Genomic DNA, 22,597 nt, shown 5'->3' on the forward strand with positions numbered 1-22,597 from the left:
AAAGTAAAAGCTTCCCATTAAACGTTGCTATTTCTTTTCATAATTGTATTTCTAACGCAAAAACATTTTTTTTTTTAGTAATCAATATTTGCATCAATTTGTTGTCAATTTGTTGATCCATTAGAACATTACCAAAATAGATTAATTACATAGTTTGTAATTTGCAGTATATTACTGAAATTAGCGTGTATTTATTATATTGTTAATATTTTAACAAACTTGTTTGTTGGTAATTTATTTGTTTGGTGCGGAGCAGATACTGTGCTGGTGCGGGGATTTTAAAGGGCAGCGGCGGCCTCTCTGCGTCGGTTCGCCCACTGGTTTGTGGCAGTCATACTTGTTTATTTTCGCCGACGCAGATTCGAAAATGGCCACAGGAGACATAAGAAACAACCTCAAGATGCTCAGCGCAGAGATCCGCAGCGTCAAAACACCGTCGGCTCTTTTAAACCTCGAAGGGTGAGAAGGCCTGAAGCTATTAACCTCCCAACAACCATGGTTTCAGATTACAAGCAGGCTCGCCGATTTCGAACGTGCTTGTTATGCGTTCTTAATGTATTCAGATGTTGCATTCTCGTGATTGCTCCCAGGTTTAATTTCCGCGCAGTTATGCCGCTGCTCTATGTGGTGACTTTCTTTTTTTCTTGCTTTTATTGACGATGATCACTTTGCGATGCGAAAGAGATGCCGCTGCAAATAGAGCATGTCGTTGGCCTCATTGTGTCATGCTGGTATGCACACGCATTCCGTTCACCTCTCCGTGCTGCTGATATGTTATCGTTGTCTGTTTACTGTTACTATTGGCTACCTTTTCTCACTATGCGTGCGTATTGCATTCCATTTTTTTTTTTTTTTGCGACATTTATTAACTCTAATTTAATTGTGGTGCTTAACACCCTGAAACTACACAATTAGTTATGAGGGATGTCGCATTGGAGAGCCCCGGCTTAATGTTCACCACCTGGGGTTCTTTAACGATCGTCGATCAAGGTCGTGGATTCAATCCCGAAAAACGCTCCTGTACTTTCATTTAGGTACACATTAAAAAAACACCGGGTGGTCAGAATTATCCCGGGCTCGTCCTCTACGGCGCGCTTCATGATCAGATAGGGATTTTGGCACGTAAAACCCTAAATCCTCTTTTTTTAATTCTTTTAACATGCTAAAGAAATCCTGCTTTGTTTGAATATATATGGGTTTTTATTTTTTGAATTATGCACTGCAGAGATGTGCTGATTGGCACTATTTTGTGGGTAAAATTCTGTGCAGTATACGATGGTTTCCTAGGGCTTGAATTCTGTGCAGTGTTGGCAATGCAGTGCCAGTGTTGGGCAAAGTTGTCCTTTTTTTTTTTTTTCGTATGACAAAGATGAAGCTATTGATAAGGTAGCTTTATGCATAAAATATTGCTTAAGTAATGGCTAAACCGCTCCTTTGTCCTTACTCAAATTTAGCACATAGGTCATACATTTTAATACCATTTTGTAATGTATTACTTGCCCTGTTTAGGCCAGAATAAATCATGAGTATGAAACACAGCGTTCATTGCTTCTTCTCACTGATGGCAGATGGCACCCCTGTATTACTGAGAGATTGACATTTATTGTCGGGCATTGCCACAGACAGCATGTACTTGTGATTTCTTCTAAACAAAAGGGGAAAGTGGTGCACAGAAATGTAGTGATAAGCTGCATGCAGTGCAAAAGGTCACCTCTGTACAAGATCGAAGTGCTAACAAGCCATTTAGCTGGAATAATCTTGTATACCTGGCACTCTTACGCAACATTCACTAGAGTTTTGCTATCGGAACTGAACGTCTGTCACCATCTATTGGGAAATACCCGAGCAACTAAATCTTCCCTTTTCTTACCAGCAGATATTAATTTTGGTCCATGTTTCATGCACTCATCCTAATTTACAAGCTGGTCTACACAGGTTGTCTGCATGCTCTCTTGCCCATGAATGCTTTTATCAGATTAACACATGTGCAGAGAAATGTCAGGTAACAGGCTCCTGGTTGTAAATAACCTTAGGAAATGCTTTTAAGAAACACCTTCTATAGAGACTCCACCTTGTGCTGTTTGCTAAACGGGCTGGACGTGCAAGGGAACGCCTAGCATTTCACTGGTCTGCCCAACTACAGTACAAGCCTGTGCCAGAAATTGGGCCATGGGAACTGTCCCCCCTTTGCTACAATGCTTCCACCCTTTTGTGATAAAGGCTGTTAAAATATGCCATATTCACATTACCACATTTCTTATGCTTCACCTTTTTCTTTTTTATTTGCAAGCTGCAGTGGTGTATATATGAGCTTGTACAACTCAATTGGTTGCGTGGCATTTCATTACACTAGTGGCTTCACCACTGAAGTTTTCTCCAGCTGCAAGCTAGTTATGGCAGGGTGTTTCCAGCATGCTCTTTTATTTCGTACTGCAGGATGATGGCTGGTGACCCAGAGGTCTACCTGCCAATTTACGACTACCTGTTCCAGTGGTATAGCACACGCTTGGCCAATGAAATTTTACGGAGAGACCTGAAACTGCCCCCATACAAGCACAACAGGACGAAGTTCCTTGAAACCATGTACCTAGTGCTGCGGGAGCTCTTCCAGTGGAAGCCTCCACTGAGTAGTTCGCAGTTTTTCTCATCTGGCTTTGCCGAGAAGAAGGTTAGCCCCTCAGCTTTTCTTTACTGAAATTGCTGCTAGAGGGTTCCTCCTGTCTTTGTGGCTGGCATCTGTGACCAAAAACTACCGTCATGTTATGGCAGGTGCATGTATTGGAACATTTGGATAGCTTCACCATAAGTCCCACAAGGTTGCTGTCTGAAGATCAGTCGTCAAACTCATCGTTATTGATCCAGTTATTACTTCTTTGGGTAAACTGCAGAAGGCTTCTCCTTGAATGACCCTCTGCAATTTTTTGTTCTCTACTTTGTGCTCCAAGTTAGCATCAGTGGCATTTCCTCACTATTTGCACCATTCAATGTGACTAAACCTTGTTTTTTGAAGCTTTAACACTGCTGAGGTGCAAAGCTAGCTTTTTTTCAGCCACAGGTTAAAAAAATCATGGCTTAATCATGACAATTATTGTGGGAATCTGCAAGTAGTGTAAAACTTTCAGGCTCAATATCATGTGATGCCTGTCATCATTAGACAGATAGGTCCATCATTAGATATGTGGTAGGGCAGGTGTCCAAGGCTGTTATTTCAGAAAAATGTTAACTTTGTGACATGAGCATGCTAGCATACTTGCAGTGTAATGCAGTTGACACCTAGAATTTGCTGCTACCAAGGCAGTGTGATCTCTCTGTCGTGCGTTGAACATGCTCCTGCTGATTCACATTTCTTGCACAGATAATCATGTGCAGGGACATTGTGAAACTGATTAAAGAGTACAGCAGCTCTCAGAAGTCGGCCAGCCAAGCTGCTACAAGCCCTGCCAGCACAGCATCAAGGCCAAAGGCCCAAAAAGTGCCTGCTGTGAGGACCCTTTTGGCTTCCTACATCTTGAATGAGTACTGACGCACTATATTTTACTTCTCAGTTCTCTGCATTAAATTAAGGTACAAATCCTTTAAGCCCCAGAAAAAATACTGGCAAGTGTCGAAGTTTCCTAAATGATTTACTTAATATACTACCTGCTTTTATGTACCAGTTTTGGTACCCAGGGGTTAGATAAGTCATGACACATTGGCTTGCTCTATTCTTACAATAACTGTGGTTGCCACAAACGAACACAACCGGAATAAATGCATGAAGCATGTCTGTTTATTTTTTTTTATTAACATCATCTTGCGTAGCCTTATTGCAAGACAGCATCAGTAACTTTTGCTGTGTGTCATGATAATGTCAATGACACCAGGTCCAGCACTTCGAGACCAACTTTACTTTCGAATTAAAATATCTAATGTGTGTTTCCGAAGCTTCATGCTTGCTAAATGTCATCTATTTACATTCAAGAAGCATGTGGCGGTAGAGCTCATAGAGCTTTGAAAATATGTGTTGGTACACTTAACTTTTGTTATCATGCCTACTACCTTGCACGTCTAGTTTGCTTGAATTAGGAAGGAACAGCGCCAACTAAGACGATCATGAGAGGGAAAGAGAGAGTAAAACATCTTTATTAATAATATCTGAATGGCGAGAGCAGTGTGGGAGGAACCCTCAGTCCAGGGTCCCCAAGATGATTCCGGCGATGTTTCGAGCCCGTTGTATCACTGCTCGGAGGACCTCGGGAGGTCCGTCGCGGAGGGCATCGTCCCACAGCTCTTTGTTGCGTAGGGGGTAAAGGAGAGTTGGCAAAGGAGGAAAGAGGTTTGCAGTGCACTCAATCGTGACGTGGAAGATTGTGGGCGAGCTGCCACAGCCAGGGCAACGATCTGCATAACAGTGTGTGTAGAATTTATTGAGAGAGACAAGATTAGGAAAAGTTGCGGTTTGTAACTGGCGTAATGCCACTGCTTCCTCCCGCGAGAAGGACGGCGGTGGTGCGGCGTGGGTGCGACGAAAGCGTGTATAATGACGGAGTATGTCTTTATAACGGAGCAAGGGATCCCCCCACTCTGAACTAGTCGCTTCACCACGCCGAGTCGCCCGGAAGGAATGAGAGGGAGAACGACACGGGACAAGCGCCAAGGTGGCGCTTGTCCCGTGTCGTTCTCCCTCTCATTATCGTCTTAGTTGGCGCTGTTCGTTCCTAATTCAAGTATGCACCATCTAGCCCAAATTAATGTTGCCCTGGTCTAGTTTGCTGCTGCCATATTTAGATCCTTATTGTTGGCAGCTGGTCAGCTGGTCTGAATTAACTCAATGCTGGGATAGCTGGTCCAGATATAGGGAAGACATAATAGCGTAAAATAAGACACTCCCATTGGAAGATGACAATAGGATGAATGCCGTGTGGTCAGCTTGTTTGGGTTTAGCACATAACCATAGTACTGCACTTTTTCTTATGCACTGCAGAATTGGGTCAGGGCAATCAAGTGAAACTGAGACAGAGGAACTGTTCAGTCTGAAAATAGGCCTCATGATAAGCATTGCAGTATCTGCAGAAAAAAAAAGTATACTTTATTCTAAAATTACCTCCTTTTAATCGCACGCATAATGCGGATATGTGGGATCGTTCCCCACCTGCGGCAAGTTGTTTCTTTATCCACTTTCATTGCCATTAATTTACCAGTTCTTTAATTCACTTAGTAAGTGCAAGTAATTTCCCCTATGTTTTCCTTGGTGTCATTGTTTGTTGGGGGGCTTCTCATGATATTCCTTTTAATGCTTGGTAAAAGTACAAGCTTTTGCAAGTGGCTCAACATTCCTTTGCAGTGGCAGTGAAATTTTGTTATATTGAAATACATGCTGGTTCTATGGACAAGAGGTTATGAAAAATTAAATACTTCTTTATATCGAGAATTTCATTCCATTGAAGTTCGTTATATCGAGATTTAACTGTATCGCCAGTAGGACTTGCCTTCTGAACTGTGTTAACTTGCAGACCTACCCACATTATGGGCTAGAACTAAATACAAAAGGCTTGAAATTCTTTGCAGTGAGACATCTAGGCACCGCTGTTCAATGTTTATTTGTACTCCTGCTGTTCGTATGGACTGTTTTAAGTATAGCTTTTTTCCAAGAGCTATCAGCGAATGGAATGCTCTGTCTGAAGAAGCCGTCTCATCCTCATCAACTGATTCATTTATAAAACACATAGCTGATGTCCTGATTTGTAACTGCTAATGGAATATTTTGGTGCCATTAATTTGTCCTTTAACCTGTTAGATTTGAATGCAAGAAATATCTGATATGATTGTTTTCCAGAATGCTAACTGTTATACATATTTATTCCACTCCTGTAATAGCCCTATGTAAGGGCTGACAGTATTTGTAAATAAACAAACAATAATTGCGATTACTGTTCAGTGACACACATAGCACGATATTCTTTCTTTGCGCCTTGTGTTAGCACCAGGTTTTGTTTGTAGTAATAGCACAATGTCTCTGCAACACCATTTCAGGCATTCTCTGTCTCTTTGTGACAATAGCTGCATTGTTCACCGGCTTCACATACAGTCGTACGTGAATTATATCTACTAAAGAACACATAAGTTTAGGGGTGTGCGAATACTCTAATATCACCGAATTGAATTGGATAGTGAACATTCGAGTAATTGGATTTGCGAATTGAATATCTATTATTCGATTTTGCAAGTATTCAATGTGGAGATCAGTGCAGTGCCACGGGTCACGTGCACTGCGAAGCCCCTCATGCTCGAGTCCCTTGCATCGGCCAGGACCGCCTCTGTTGGTACACGCTTCGTCCCGGTTCACAGGACCGATAGAAATGATAACGCCACATGGACAGAGGGAATGGCAGCAATAGCAACACTTATTTCATAAAGGGCAAAAGCATGAGCGAAGATCGGACCGAAGATAGCTGCCAATAGGCACGTGAATATATCGTGTTGAATTAATGCCACCTAGATAGCACAGGTGTGATAATACACGTGATCTTGGGACCGATAACTGACGACCCACCTGTAGGAGGAACATATTAGCGGCAAGCATTCTGCGACGGCTTGTGGCCCGTTAACACACTGGCCTGCGGCGAATTTTCCTCATGGTCACACCGCCTAGGCCGTTAGACCTAATCGGCACTGCTTCATCAGGAGTCTGTGACTAAAGTTACAAATTGGTGCCGAATCAACACATATGTAATTGCAGCAACTGTGCAACAATCGGAAAGCCAAGAGAAAGCGAGAATACGAGATGGCAGTGTACAGAAGTTGTTCCCCAGTAAAAACACTTTGTCCCTAGGACATCCAAGTCATGTCCCAATGACCATGTATCATTTCAGAGACAAATGGGACATCCACTGGACGTCCAGTTTCGGATATCCTACTATAGGTGTCCCAAGAATATCGCACATGAACCTGTTTCAGATATCCTACCACGAATGTCCGAAGGTTATCACATGTGGACTTTTTATGGCATACATGTAAATATTTGTCCTCCAATTGAGGCATTGTCTTTGAGTTTCCTCATAACAGAATTATGTTTTCTCGCATGTTACAATTACAATCCGACGCTATCTGTATCATATTTGCACTGTACTTTATACATTTTTCTACACAATTTACTTTAAAAGCTTTAGTTAGTTCAATAAGCCAGTTGTGCCTGGCGGAAGGCCTAGAACAATGAGTGCTCCACTTCCACATATGTGAGAGCACATGTAACATGTGCATAATATGTATCTGTTCTTGAGCATGGACGCTCTGCCCATTGCATCTGTCATGCAGTATGTGTTACAACTGCACTATAGACATTAAGGCAAACACTGTGCAAAAGACCTTGGCCATGGCCCTGGCGCATGCCCGTAAAATGCACGCAGCATGTCCCCATGATGTTCCTCGTGAACATGCAAGGGATGTCCACAGGACATGGAAACTGCTGCCAAATGGTGATATGAGGGACATCCGCAGTGCATATTCGACACATACCTAGGATATCCATGTCCTGGCAGAGGATGCCCACAAGATATCTATAGGACGTCATTGTCGTCACTGGGTCATGGCTGCCATCATTGCAACACACCGTATGGCGGCCTCTCGTTCCCAATGCTGCTTGTAGATTCGAGGAACCCATTACAAGACTAGCTCTTGATTTATACAGTAGACGCGAAAGTGTCATGACCTGGTTGCATGCATTTGCACAGACGACGAATGAACGAAAGGGGAAGTATAAAGGACTTGCCATGACTTTCCAGATTTCAGAATCTTTGACAGGTGGCAAACCACGAGCTGATCCTGACAGTAAGACTGTGCTGACGGCACTTTATCTTTAGGATCGGCACCAGCTACACACAGAGCGGTAATTGAGCCACGTGAATCACGGTCATTTCGTCTGTCGTGTAGATTGGCCTTATGATAATCCAACTGCCGTTAAGTTGGACAGCCGTTCTGTATTTTAGAGAAAAGCTGGAAGGCAAAACTTCCTATGCAATAAATAAGATTGCTGCAAAACACAGGTCCACTATTAAATTGACAATGTCATTGATCTTCAGTACGACAGAACGTCACAGATTGATTAGTTGTCAAGGGAAAAAAGCATTTGATTCTGTTCAACAGAAATTCTACCATAAAATGTTTTCCAGACTTTCATATAATAGAACTGAGCTGTAATCAGTGCTTTCTATGTACCTAAGTTACTGATAGCTTGCTACATTCTTTTTATGCAATGCGAGGAGACACCTGGGCACGTGCAGCACCGTGCACTATGTTTTTTGTCCAAAATTATAAAGTATTAAATTTTGTGAAAAAATTTCTAATATTCGATTCGATATTCAGCTTGTTTCTTTTTTTCCTGATTCAATTCAAAATCTACTATTTGGTATTTGCACACCCCTACATAAAATTACAATCTTGAAATTTATAAACACTGATGTGCACTCGTGCCTCTCCTCCACAAGATGCAATAGGGAACCTTGCAAGTGGCTTTGTAGAAAAATACAAAGATTTATATATCTCAACATAAAAGGTAATTGTGTGATACTGAAACTAACTGCTTGCTGAGACCTTCACATCCTTAAGAACTGCACTACAATAGATTGATGCTGCTGCCACTTGGGCCGGAATAATAAGAGTGACTTGATGCTTGTTATGGCCTGGCTGTTGCCATTCTTGAATACTATTTTGTTTTGAAATTCTAACTGCATGGTTGCGGTTGCATGTTCCTACTATCGCAGTGCTGCTTTTTGTATTGCTGTGTTGGTGAAGATGGCCGTTTGCTGCCTATTTCTACTCAAGATTAAGTTTTAAATTGGAAATCAATAGCATAGAAACGAGACAACAGCAAGAAGTACTGGACAACAGGTTGCGCCATCCCTCTTACTGTCATCTCGTTTCTGTGCTGCTGTTTTCTAGTTTCTCTGCACAAACCAGTCCGCCATTACAGAGTATGAAAATGAGCAAGCTATAAATTTCTTCCAAAATCAATACAGCTGCTGCTGCTTGACTGAGTGGAGTGGGCAGAGGAAACAAGTGAGGAACGGAGGTGATGTGTTGCATGTGCATTTTGTCAACATTGCTGCATGACAAATGCACCAACTGAATAGTTGGATTTGATAAGTTTGACTTGAAATGTCCTTAACACATGCAAGTTATGTAATATTATTCATTTACAATTAGCCCATAACCTGAAGCTTTCATAGATTATGAAAAAGTATTTGATTCAGTAGAGCTTGCGTAATCAAGGAGTGCAGAAGGCATATGCGAATATCTTGTGGAATATCTACAAGATTCCGCAGCTACATTGCTTCTCCACAAGAAAAGTAGAAAATTATCTATCAAGAAAGAGATCAGGCAAGAAGACAGTCTCTCCAATGCTATTCACTGCATGCTTAGAAGAAGTGTTCAAGCTATTTTACTGAGAAGGCTCAGGAGTGGGGATCAACAGTGAATATCTAAACAACCTGCGATTTGCATATGACACTGTCCTGTTCAGCAACACTGGGGATGAACTGCAAGAAATGTTTGACGATCCTAACCAAAAAAGTATAAGAGTAGGATTGAATACAAGATGCAGAAGACAAAGGCAATGTTAAATAGCTGGCAAGGGAACAAGAATTCAGGATCGCCAGTCAGCCTCTAAAGTCTGTACAGGAGTATATTTATCTAGGTCAGTCACTCACAGGGGCCCGTGATAATGAGGAGGAAATTTACAGGTGAATAAAAATGGCTTGGAGTGCATACAGCAGGCATTACAAAATCCTGACCAGGAGCTTACCACTGTCGTTGAAGAGTGTACAATCATTGCATTCTACCGGTGCCAATATATGGGGCTTCAGGAAATTGGAGGTTAACAAAGAAGCTTCAGAACAAGTTAAGGACTGTGCAAAGAGCAATGGCATGAAAAAGGTTAGGCATAATGTTAACAGAAAGGAAAAGAGCGGTGTGGATCAGAGAGCAAATGGGGATAGTCTATATTCTAGTTGACATTAAGAGAAAGAAATGGAGCTGGGCAGGCCATGTAATGCGTAGGGCGGATAACCGGTCAACCTTTAGAGTTGCAGAATGGGTGCCAAGGTAAGGGAAGCGCAGTCGAGGACGTCGGGAAATTAGGTGGGGTGATGAGATAAGGTAATTCGCAGATGCAAGTTGGAATCGGCTAGTGCAAGACAGGAACAATTGGAGATTGCTGGGAGAGACCTTCATCCTGCAGTGGACATAGAAAATAGGCTGATAATGATAAACCCGAAACTGATTTTGTTTCCTTATTACGAATGGATCTGCTGTTCCGTATAAAACCAAGAACAACTTCAAAATGAGATGCGGGACACACACCACACAGATATTAAATTGATGATGCCGGATGTAATTATAGTTAATTACTAATAATTAGTTATTAACATGTCACAGTGTTATTTTTTACCTGCTTGTTGTGCTAGATATATGGTCTGTTTGTTCCTCCTGTCGCAGGCCAAATCCAGTGCTGCTGTGACAAAGGCCAGCTTGCAACCGGCAGCTCCCACCAATGGTGCTGTCAGCAGGGAGAAGCGTATGTGCAGACACCACGGATTTGTACATGCTTGTTTTGTTTGATTGCTTGTGCATAGTTGTCCCCGTACCCCCTTTCCTTTCGTTCTTTTGTTTCTCTTTTTATGTAGTTTACCTTTATATTTGAATATAGGCATCCATTCGAAGCCCTTCCTCGACTCCACCAAATGCAGCACAACACTGCAGCACAACACCACCCCACCCTCCTCCCCACCCCCCAACTGAATAAGACACTGCACACTCCTTAATGATTTCTATGAAGACAAGTTGCTCAAAGAATACACCTTCACTCCAACATTTGGCACTCGCCAAAAGCGTCCAATTACAAAACTTTCACTTTGGAATCACCACAAAGTGTTATTGAAGCACAGTGACCACTTTCTTGAGCCAAAATGGAGTGTCAAATGCGGAGAAATCCTAGAATACTGATGTTAGCCTTGAGTGTTACACGTGCATTCCTCGCTGAGCAGCAAGAACAAAAGCATTAGTAGTTCGCGTGTTCAAGGAAGAGGCACTAAGATTTTAATAGGACGATCAGCTTTTTTGTTTGGGTGATGCATTAGAAACTTGGATTATCCATGGTTTATTAAGCTTTGACCCAGAATGTAAATACAAGATATACAAATGGACACACATACATGCACAGAGAGAGACGGATAGACAGACCATGGTTGTGGGTAGGGTTGGTCAGTTTGCACCCCAAGTATCAAACATTGATGAATTCTGATCCTTCATGCCTTATGGATGTCCTCTGAGAAGCTGTATCTGGCTGTACTCGGTAAAGCCAAAATGTTTGAAATGATTCTATCTAAAAGAAAGTTTTGTATGAATTAAGCAACTTCAAAATGCAAAGAAAATATAGCGGACTTTGTGATTTGTTTAAATCAGTGGAATTTCGAATTATTGTGAGCTATATACAGTGTGACTCTGGTGCTAACTAGTTCTTGTACTTTGATATTGTCTTACTTTGTCTTTTTTTTTTTTAAGCACCATCATCCAAGGCTGTGCTCAGTGCAAAAGTAAGTTAAATTTTTTGGTCTTGAAAAATACATACTGCTTTCTTTTTCTCATCGTGACAATTTGCCATAGCTACCAGATGCAGCAAAGAGGTATGTTTGTGCAGGTCTCTGTTGGTCAATCACTCACAAAAACTTGCCCCTGCAATTGCACTTTGAACCACTGTGGTTGTTTAGGGGCTTTGGTGTTGCGCTGCTAAACACAAGGATGCGGGATCAAATCCTGGCCACGGCGGCCACATTTTTATGGGGACGAAATGCACAAACCCCCATGTAATTAAATTTAGGTGCATGGTAAAAAGCCACAGGTGGTCAAGATTAATTCAGAGTCTCACAATATGGCGTGCCTCATAATCAGATCATTGTTTTGGCACATAAAACCCCATAATCTCTCTGCAGTTGCAGTTTGTTATTGTATGTTTTTATTCTGTAAGAATCCTTCCATATTGTTGAAGATTGCTATTCCTAGAACTACAAGCTTGTTATTGCTGCACTTTTCAGTTACTTTAATGCAGTATGTATATATTAGCAGGCCCAAGAAAGTAAGTGCGGCTATGTCATTCACTTTGCAGTTTAGTCTGAAAAAAAATTTCACCCACAGTTGCGATACTCCATAATGCGAAATTTGAGCGCAGCTCTATACGTGTTTTCATTGCGCGATATATTGAGGCAAAGAATTTGAGAGTGACATGTAGCAGAGTCGGCAATCGTCAAAAATCTGATCTGCTGGTCAAGCGCATCGGCTTTTAAACATGACTCGGAGTTTCCAGTGTAATCGCTGGTGCTGCGTGGCTTCCAGAAAGTACTACACAATTCGCATGGCGCATACGATCAGATTACAAAACAATTGCAAACCATGACAATAGAAACAAGCATGAACGAGACCAAACCAAGCAAGCCAAACAAGCGCGAGCGAGAGCTGATGCAAGCAGACAATAGTACAAAATGAGTGGTCTGGCCGAGACCAGATACAGGTACAGTCGAACCCCGCTACAACGAACGTCGCTTCAACGAAATTTTCGCTTCAACGAAATATTTCCAATTCCCCGTCAGCTCGCTATACAAAGTAATGGAACAAATTTCTCATCACAACGAACCATTTTTGGGGCGCGTTTCCGCTTCAACGAAATTTTTGCTATGCGAAGCTCGATTTAAAAATATATCTTACAATAAAACAAGCATATCGCCGCCCATCTATGTACTTCCATAGGCCCACGCTGCTTTGTTTCGCTAAACATTCGCTGGACCAAACTAATCCACTCACTGAAACGCACATGATCACCGCCATAGCTTGGTGTTGATGACTATCGGGCTGGCTGCCTTGCGACAAGGCGCGGGGGCAAGCTCCCGTTTTCTTCCAATCCAATTCAGAGCCGCAACCAATCCGTTGCCAAAGGACGCAGCAGCCTGGCAACAGCAGCGCGTTTGCCCTAGTTTTTTTCACTCGTGCTTGTGCTGCTAGTGCGCTGTAATGAATGCGAGCATGGCGACTTCATCTAGAAAGCGGAAGTTCCTCTCGCTTGAAGAGAAGGCACGGATTATCAGCGCGGCATCCAGTGGCAGGAAAAAGGGAGATGTTGCAGCGGACTTCGGCATCTCACAGAGCACGCTGTCAACGATCTTGAAGTCGAAAGACGCGATAGCGCAAGCTCTTTCTTCGGGGACATCCGCGAAGCGGAAAAAGCTGACGCAAGCGGCTCATGAGGACCTTGAGAAGGCTCTGTACACGTGGTTCCTCGACGTGCGCGCAAAGAAGATGCCGGTCAGCGGAAACATGTTGCAGCAAAAGGCACTTGGCTATGCCTGTATGCTGGGCATCAATGATTTCAAAGCCAGCTCAGGGTGGCTGACCCGTTTTAAGGCCAGGCATGAAATCGTCGCTAAAGTGCTGTGTGGGGAGTCGGCCTCATCAGACGCCGACGCTGCATCTGCTTGGGCATCAGCTACTGTGCCGGAATTAATGGAGAAATATGCCACATCAGACATATACAATGCCGATGAAACGGGACTTTTCTTCGAGCTCCTCCCCTCCAAGACGCTTCACATGAAGGGCCAGCCATGCAGCGGAGGGAAGCATAGCAAAAAGCGTGTGACTGTGCTCCTGTGCTGCAACATGGACGGGTCTGACAAGCGCTGCCCACTGGTGATAGGCAAAAGTGCGAAGCCGCGGTGCTTCAAAGGTGGCAAGAGCCTGCCCGTCAAATATGTTGCCAATAAGAAGTCTTGGATGACACGGGCCGTTTTCAAAGAGTGGCTAACCGCTTTCGACCGTGACATGACGGCAAAGAAACGTAAGGTTTGTTTGCTCATCGACAATTGCTCAGCGCATAACGTTGAAGACGTTCAGCTTCAAAGCGTGGAAGTAAGATTCTTCCCGCCGAATTGCACGGCTTTAATCCAGCCGCTGGATCAAGGTATCATCAATAGCGTTAAAAGCGCTTATCGACAGCGACTGATTCAGCGGCTGGTGTTAAACATCGACACCGGTCGGGCAATCGAAGTGGATTTGTACATGGCTGTACAGATGGTCTCAGCAGCGTGGACGGCAACCAGTCGCAGTATCATCTACAACTGTTTTGTGCACGCCGGCTTTCACTCCGATGCTCAACTGGCAGCGAACTCCACGTCGGACGAGGAAGGCTGCAGTACAATTGCTCCACCCTCCACAGAGGCCAATGCGGCATGGGCAGCCCTTCAGGACTCCGGAGATGTGCCGGCCGATGTTCACATCGGCGACTACATCGCTGTTGACAGTGAAGTGCTAGCTCACGAGGAGCTGAGTGACGAAGCTATAATTGCGGGCGTTCGCCACAACGACGCATCATCGGATGATGACAGCGACGCGGAGGACTTAGCGCCACCACCTGCAATAAAAGTGATGGATGCTTTTGATGTGATCCGCAGATTTTTCGGTGCTCACGATGACGACGTCGCGATGCAACTGTTCACCGAGTGCGAAAGCCGCGCCACTGCACTCGTGGCAAAAAAAAAGAAGCAGAAGAAGCTGACCGACTTCTTTGGAAATAAATGATGTTTTGGGACTATGTGGTCCAACCTGACAGTGTTTTTGGCCTGTTTTCGCCTCAACGAAATTTCGCTTTAACGAAATTTTTCGCGCGCCCCGTCAGTTTCGTTGTAGCGAGGTTCAACTGTACACATCAATCGGTCGGGCAGGTACGCATGGCACCAGTTTACCTCATGTACATCACTGAAGGGACCGCTCTCATTGGTCTTCGCCGTTCGTGGCTAGAGTCTTTCATCTCTTGCTCCGCACTTGCTCTTTCATCTTTCGCTATGCTCGTCTCTTAAAAAAAAATACATCCGTACACTCCCAAACACAATGCTTGCTTGTTCTTAAGCCAGACGTATTGCAAATCATCATTGCAAGTTCGTTATTTTATGCTTTGGTTTATTGTAAAGTTAACGAAAATAATGACAACATAAGCGAGCATGTATAAAGGAGCAGTATGTTCTAGTTTATTTTTTAAAAAAACTTCATCTTTTGCATGTCCCAAAGGAATTCTAAATCAATAGGACACTTACAAATCAAGTTCTCTGATTGAGGAGCAAGGATCTAAGGTCCTAGGATGTAACCTATTTTTGCCTGAATAACTGCCATCACTGGTATTACCAGTTATTGTTAAATTAATTAAATTGAAGTGCATTCATGCATTTTCATCCTCGGTGCTTGCTTACAGTTTGCTATGAAAACATCAGTGTCTGCTCGCCATGGTGGCTATGACATTGTACTGCTGAGCTCAAAGTCATGGGTTCGATCCCAGCCATGGTGGTGGAATGAAAAACTCTCATGCACCGTACATGGGGTATACATTAAAAGAACCCCTGGTGGTCAAAATTAATCCGGAGGCACCCACTACGGCATGTCTCATGATTATGTTGTGGTTCTGGCACATAAAAATACATATTAGTGTTCATACCTTGCAGCACACTAGCTGTGCCTTTATGCCCTCCTGTAGATAACGACTGCACTGCCATTACATTGGCTTATTGCTGCATGCAAGAGCTCGACTGCCACCTTGGGATAAAAAGTACTATATCAAGGAAAGACAGCTTTTATGTCAAGGTCTTGCCCGTGAGTGGAGTAGTAATGCCTGCTGCTTGCAGATAGACACACTGCTGCACCATCTGATGGAGGTTCAAAGCAGTGTCAAGGCCCTGAAGGAGCAAATGTTGCTGGTCATGAACCAGACTGAGACCATGCTGGACCAAGTGCTGCCCGTGGTCACAGAGATTGTTGATGAACTCTACAAGAAGGAAGCTGCAGATGTTCCCCCAATGAACAGTGAACAGAGGCATGAGCTGGACAAAGGTGACGGGGCCACCCGAGAGGGCAGGGCTGCTTCAGGTAAAGGTTTCCTACATGGCGGCGTGGCGTTGTGTGCTCACTGGAGCTGAGGCCATAGCATTAACACTCCATGGTGTTTGTGCCAATTCTTGTTGACACGGATATAGCACTATAGAGCAGCAGCAACAGCAGCATCAAGCAGGACTCGTTGTGAGGCAGTTGTTAATGGTATGTCTATCACATGTCAACCAGCTCTATGGAGTCCATCAGGCAGTGAGTGAAAGGTGCTTTGTACTTTGACAGCAGGGTGCCAGATACAAAAAACTGCTGTGAGAATGAGCAAGCATCCATGCAGAAGCACTACTAGGTTCGAGTTCAGTGCAGAAAAATGACAGCAATGTTCCACTAAAAGGCCAAATGCAAGAAAATTTTAATTCGGCTAAAGCTGGATCATAAATTAGTTGTACTATATACTATCGAAGTAATATTGGTGAAGCTAATGAGCTGGTAGTTGTCAAAAATTTTTATTAACAGGTTCCAAGTAGCACATTAACAGGCACAGGCATCTTGTGGTTAGCGGATATGGTGTATAGTATCCCAGACGTTGACCTCTGAAGTGTTCAGTGTGCCACAGTGCCGTCCAGTCTTGGAGTTCACTGCTAGTCACTGCACTGATTCTCAGCATTCTGGGTTCTGCATCATTTCTGGTAAGCAGCAGTAGTGGCTTTTAGTTTTGGTATCAAGAAGGTCTATTTCTATCAGGTTTTCATGATGCAGCCATTTGTACAGTCGACTCCCGTTAATACGAAGTTCATGGGGACCGCAAAAAACTTCGAATTAAACGAACTTCCAATTAAGCACAAAACACAAAAAACAGCACTTTATTATCGAGTATTTTCTCTAAGAAAAATAGTCGGTCATCTTGCTTTGCTTCTTCTTGCCGAATCGCGCTGCTGAAAGCAAGTTCTGCAGGCTGTAGATGTGGCGGAACGCTTCTTCCGCGTTACCTTCAGCGGCAAAGAAGCGCTCCGCAAGAGCAAGGCCCGCAGCTACATCGGCAGCCTTAGGTTGCGGCTCGCCTTCAACGTCATCGTCGCTTTCCTGGGTCGCTTCCTGGGGCCAAATAATCTCTACAATTTCGCTATCCGTCAGCGCACCGCACGTTTCGACCGCCTTGTCTACGGTGACATAATCTTCAAAATTGACGTCCCCAAGAGCATCACCAAAATCAGTGCCGTCAAGCTCGCTTGTTGACGCTTCCTCCGCTGAAATTTCAGAGGCATTCTCCGAAGAAGCTGCCACAAAACCGCAAGCCCTGAAGCAGTTTGCAATTGTTTCTTGCTTCACACGATCCCATGCTCGCGCCAACATGTGGATGGCACTAAGCAGGCTCACCTCGTACTTTGTGGAGCTATCCATACACAAAATCATGCGGTCGAGGAGGTGCCGCCTGTACAGGACTTTAACATTCTTGATGATGCCTTGGTCCATTGGCTGCAAAACAGTTGTTGTGTTTGCAGGCAAAAATGCGAGGCGTATTGCACTCAAGGCTGGCACATTCACGTGAGCCCTGCAGTGATCGACAAGGAACAGCACCTTGCGGTCCAATTTGCTTATCCAGCTCTTGAAGATTTCGGCCATCATCCACGCTTTTTTGTTCATCTCATAGCCCACAGGCAGCGTCTTCACACCTTTAAAACATCTCGGTTTCGCGGCTTTCCCGATCACAAGTAACCGACATCGTTCCGATCAGCACTGACACTCTCTCCTTGCTGCGTTTGCCCCCAGCACAGTCGTCGTCCTTGAATGTCAGGGTCTTCTCTGGTAGAAGCCAATAGAAGAGTGCAGTCTCATCTGCATTGAAGATGTCTACCGGTCTGTATTCGGCGAGATATTCACTCAGCATACGCTGCGCATGCTGCAAGACTAATCTCTCACAATCTCGCCACTGCCAGTATGCAGCGCTGCGTGCACCTATGGCACCCGCGTGGCTCCGGCTCCGGAGCTCCGGCCACGCGCGGCAGCCGCGCGTGGCCTCCGGCGGGAGCCGAACGCGGAGGCCTCGGCAGCCGTAGCAATGAATAATCGCGCCGCTCCAAGAAGGATGGCGTTGCGGGCGGCTGCGGTGGCGATGACACCAACACGGAGCACGGAACTGTTGCAACACTTGAAAAATTGCACATTCTACCAAAGAATGACGGTCACCTCGAGGATCCTGGCTGAATATTAACTTCCAATTAAACAATATTACTGGGTGAGGACTTCGAATTATCGAGCGATTTCTTCTATAGGATTACATGCAAAACTGACGGGGCCAGCACTTCACTTCTAATTAACCGAAAATTCCAATTAAGCGGCTTCGAATTATCGGGAGTCGACTGTACTTCAAATGTAAAATATTGCATGAAGGCTGCTGCATAGTATCTACACTACCAAAAAGTTGCATCTTATGCAGTCCAAAATTTCAATGCAGTTGGGTTTTAAGCCTACAGCAGCTTAGAAGAACTTCTTGCTGGGCTAATGGGTGCATTGCTTTAAGAACCAAGTTGCGCATTAAAAAAAAAAGAAAACCACAGGAAAAGGCGACAGGTACGGAAGGAGCGCAAACTATCAAGTGGTTTTATTTGTGTGAAGATGCCTTATATATGCAGAATCACAGCCAATGGAAGGATGAGACCGAGAGGGGGAGAGTAAAAAAAACCCGAGTCAACTCATAATCAACAACAGCTGTGCAGAAAATTCTTTTCCTTTTGGTACAACTTGACAGAAGTGTCGCTAACACATTTATCGCTGTTTTCCTTTATGTGGTAGGCCTCCAAAAGCTCACGCACTGTTTTATTTTTACTTTTTCCTAGAGTTTTCATTTTCTTAAGCAGAGGCTCGCATCCACTGCATGCAAGGCAATTAGCGGGCAAGTTTGCTTCTTCTTTATTCCGAATTGAATGGACATGTTCCCCTGCGCGTTCATTCACGCAATGGCCCGTTTGATCCACGTAGATGCTTCTACACTTGAGCGGCATTTCATACACCACACCGGTTGCACATTTTACATACGTTTCAGCATGTTTTATGCTGCATCCGCTGCCTCGAGCGCCTGCTGGCTTTGCCAGGGCTCCTTAACATGGAAAACCCACGAAGTAGCCTAAAAGGGAGGACTTTTAGTTACTTATTGTGACACTACAATTCTCAAATTTCGTTACAGTTCACAATATAGCCATCAATTGTTATTTAGTAGAAAATTCTAAATACAGCTTGCTGGTGATCTATTTTACTGTCGGACATGTCATCACCAGCCTGTCCACTACAGGACCAATTAATCTGCCAGTTATCTCGATTTACTTGTCTTGCGCCAACTGACCCCATTCTACCGACTGAGAATTTCCTTATTTCATCAGACCACATAGTTCTCTGCCGTCCTTGAGTGAGCTTCTTTTCCCTTGCCACCCATTTTGTAATGCTTGCCCAGTTCTATTCTTTCCTCTTGACTAGAATATGGGCTACCCAATTTTCCTCTCTAATTCACACTGCTGTCTTGCTGTCTCTTAACGCTACGCCTAACAATTTTTTTTTTACATTGTTCATTGCACAGGCCTTAACTTCTTCTGAAGTTTCTTTATTAACCTCCAAGTTTCTGCACCATATGTTAGTGCCCATATAATGCCATCATTGTACAGCAAGTTTTCTTTTCAAGGATATCAGTAAGCTAATAGTTGTGGTCTGATAGCTCACATGTAAAACATGTGAGCTGTGGCACATCTGGGCGTTTTTAACGACAGTAAATCTGCTCACAACCACCAAGAAATTATGTCGAAATCGTTGAATATGAATGTCAGAGCGAGCGAATAGCTCTCTGGTTCCGCTGAGTCATCTGCTAAAAATGAGTCACTGAAATTTATTAAATGTACTAGCATGACTTTGAAATAGTTGTGCTTGAGGTTTTGCGTTTTTGAGGTTTTGAGGTTTTCCTGACTTTGCGTAAGTGTGCCAGCACACTTACGCAAAGTCAGGAAAGCTTCGGCACCCCGTTGGATGTGATGGTTGGGCCCAACCAATTGGTGCATGGCGTGCTCCTCACACACTGGTTACAGGAGGCTCCTGAATAATTGGAATTTTTTTTTAGCAAGGTGGCATGATCTGGTAACTGTAATGAAACCGGCTGCCAGACAAAAAACGCAATAGCACAAGGTTCTGTGGAGAAGGCACAGCCGAGCCATTGCGGGAAAAAACGGCCCCGCCTGCGAGTCAGCTGTGACCGGAAGGGTTGGCGTCTGCTGTGGGCCGGATCCGGCCCACAGGTTATGGTTTGGATACCCGTTTTAGAGCATAGGATCTGCAATGCAAACGTTTGCCCATTCTTTATGGGTGATCATTTCTGAGTTTTCCAGAATTCTTAAAGATCGCCTGTTGCAGGTAACTAGTTAGTCCTTGAGTGGGATTATTCAGAGATGGGCATTACTTGCACAAGAAATTGAAACACATATTCAACTAATTAACTTCTTAATTATCTTACAGTACATATTGCAATTTACAAATTGTAGCCGGTGAGTTTGCGAGACATATCAACTTGGAATTTCCAGAATGATACGTTTTGGAGATTTGTGCCGTCAAACACACTGGAAAAATGCACTGCTGTTTCACTTACTTTGAAATGCCTAAGCATTTCAATGCCTATCCAACAAGGAAACCTGTCCACCCATCCATCACATAAGACGTGTCGCTATAAAGAATATGTACAAAACAACATAAGTTCCAAAGGAGAAGCATTGGCAGTGGCCAGTTTCGAACCTGTGACCCCATGCTTAGAAGCCGAGTGTTTTACCCACTGGGCTAAGCACCCGCATTTGCGGTAGGTGAATATATCAACCACATAAATGTGTTGTACCAGCAGTACAAAACAACTGTCAAAGGAGAACAGTTTCTATGAAAGCTTTGGTGATGGTGGAATAAAAGCCATCTCTAGGACCACCTGTAGGGCCACCTGTCTTGGGGCATTGTAGACATGAGGAAAAGTCCAATTTTGCAAAGATTTAATGGCAAATGCGCCACATCTCCGATGCAATGCGGTGGTTACGGAAATGCGCCTTCCGTTAGGATGTTCCTTCACCGACCGAAATGCCACCCATCTCCGAGGGCTCATGTGCTTCACGTTGTGCAACACAGACATAAGGAGTCTGAGTTGATGAGGAGTGACAAGAAGTTATATTGGTCTCATCACGGTAGATAATGGTTCTACGCAAATGGATAAAGTGCTAAAGAATGGTAAGGTTAGCACGCACTGATAAGGGTTGATAAGGGTGCATAAGAATAAGGTCTGATACTGTAAGGTTGATAAGGCTCAGATGGAGTCCTATAAGATTGATGACGACTGACAAGAGCTGATAAGGGTCTATACTGGTCGGATCAAGTTTCATAACATTAATAATGACACCAGGCTGTGTGGAGATGAGCAAGCGGCACAATGCTTACACATAGTTAGACAACTCCCAGAGGAGTTTCCGTGTAAATTTTTTTAACGAAACATTTGTTTATGCACAAAAGTAGCTGGAACACCTATATATATTTCGTCCCACACTTTAGGAAATATCTCGAAACTGGCGATTCACTTCAAACTCTCAGACTTCAATTTGTAAATTGCAAGTATGCCACAAAATAATTAGTAAATTTTTGTTACCAAGTTGAATGTGTGTTGGTTTCTCATGCTAGTAGTAACCGCCTCTTCCAGTAACCCAGCTCAAGGACAAGAATTATGCTATATGCCACAGGCAATTTTAAAAAATTCTGGCAAACTTGAAAATGATCACTTCATATAATAATGTCACCACACCAATGTAGTCTGTTCTGGATTCAGAACCACTGGATACTAAAGGAATATTTCCTGGAACACTTTATTTGGAAAATTAAGAAAAGTTTGCATTCACGATCATTTAGAAAAATTTATGCAGCTCCACAACTTTTCTTAATGACATTGGCAGATTCAAATTAATTACTCTGAGCCGATTTCAATTCGGGGTTATGTGATCCTTATTCACGTTCTCATTGTAACTTTTTTTTTTTTTACTATGAAAGATGCTGTCAAAAAGTTTCTGGGCTGTTCTTGTAGATGAATGTCGGGGCATTTCTCTCATTTCGTGGATATCGTAATCACATTTCTGCCACTTTTGAGCGTGATCAAACATATTCACCTTGACATACTTTTTCAGCTTATTTACCTGTTTTGACCACTCCTACTCCCCTTTTATTTTTCAGGTGTTGCCGAAACTGTCCGACCTAAGAGCGAAGTTCTCTTGGACTAATATGCCAACCATAACGCAAAGTGCATGTCACGTCCACCGAATTGCCCGACAGGCTAGTTCTTGCTGCAGTACTGGCGCATTCATGCACCTTGGCCTTGTCGCTTACAGGAGGCAGCTTTTTTCTGCAACTTAATCCAGATTTTGGTCACACAGTGGTATATTTGCAGCAACAATACCAATTGTTTTGTTGCTTCAGTTTTAAAGAAAAACCAAAGCGAAGTATGCAATCTTGTCATTTTTTACCTTTTAAAAAATATATTTTATTTCATTTTTATTCAAGTGCCTATATGTGCAAAAATAAAAGCTTTCTTACTATTATGAAATGGCTTTTATTGACTGTCTGTGGAAACCCGCAAGGTTGAGAGAAGTAGACATCCCCCGTTTGTAGCAATTGCTGCAAAGGAAACCCACGCGGGTTCCTCAAAAGAAAAGCC

General features: G+C 43.6%; 1 protein-coding gene across 4 annotated transcripts; it reads left to right on the plus strand.

The window, feature by feature from the left end:
* Positions 1-259: 259 nt before the first annotated feature.
* On the plus strand, positions 260-22,486 carry LOC142578669 (centrosomal protein of 44 kDa-like). 4 transcript variants are annotated; one of them, XM_075688126.1, is made up of 8 exons: positions 260-459; positions 2,437-2,668; positions 3,356-3,481; positions 10,471-10,549; positions 11,536-11,567; positions 15,690-15,930; positions 18,726-18,781; positions 22,117-22,244. In XM_075688126.1, exons 1-7 carry the CDS (start codon positions 368-370, stop codon positions 18,740-18,742), a joined length of 819 nt encoding a protein of 272 aa, XP_075544241.1. In that variant the 5' UTR covers positions 260-367; the 3' UTR covers positions 18,743-18,781; positions 22,117-22,244. The 4 variants fall into 4 exon arrangements, with proteins under 4 accessions (XP_075544241.1, XP_075544240.1, XP_075544243.1 ...); XM_075688125.1 differs by lacking the exon at positions 18,726-18,781 and having other exon boundaries at positions 22,117-22,486; XM_075688127.1 differs by lacking the exons at positions 260-459; positions 18,726-18,781 and adding an exon at positions 563-731 and having other exon boundaries at positions 22,117-22,486.
* The last annotated feature ends 111 nt before the right edge of the window (positions 22,487-22,597 follow it).

Source organism: Dermacentor variabilis, chromosome 4, assembly GCF_050947875.1.
Source record: "Dermacentor variabilis isolate Ectoservices chromosome 4, ASM5094787v1, whole genome shotgun sequence".
NCBI classification, from domain to species: Eukaryota; Metazoa; Arthropoda; class Arachnida; order Ixodida; family Ixodidae; genus Dermacentor; species Dermacentor variabilis.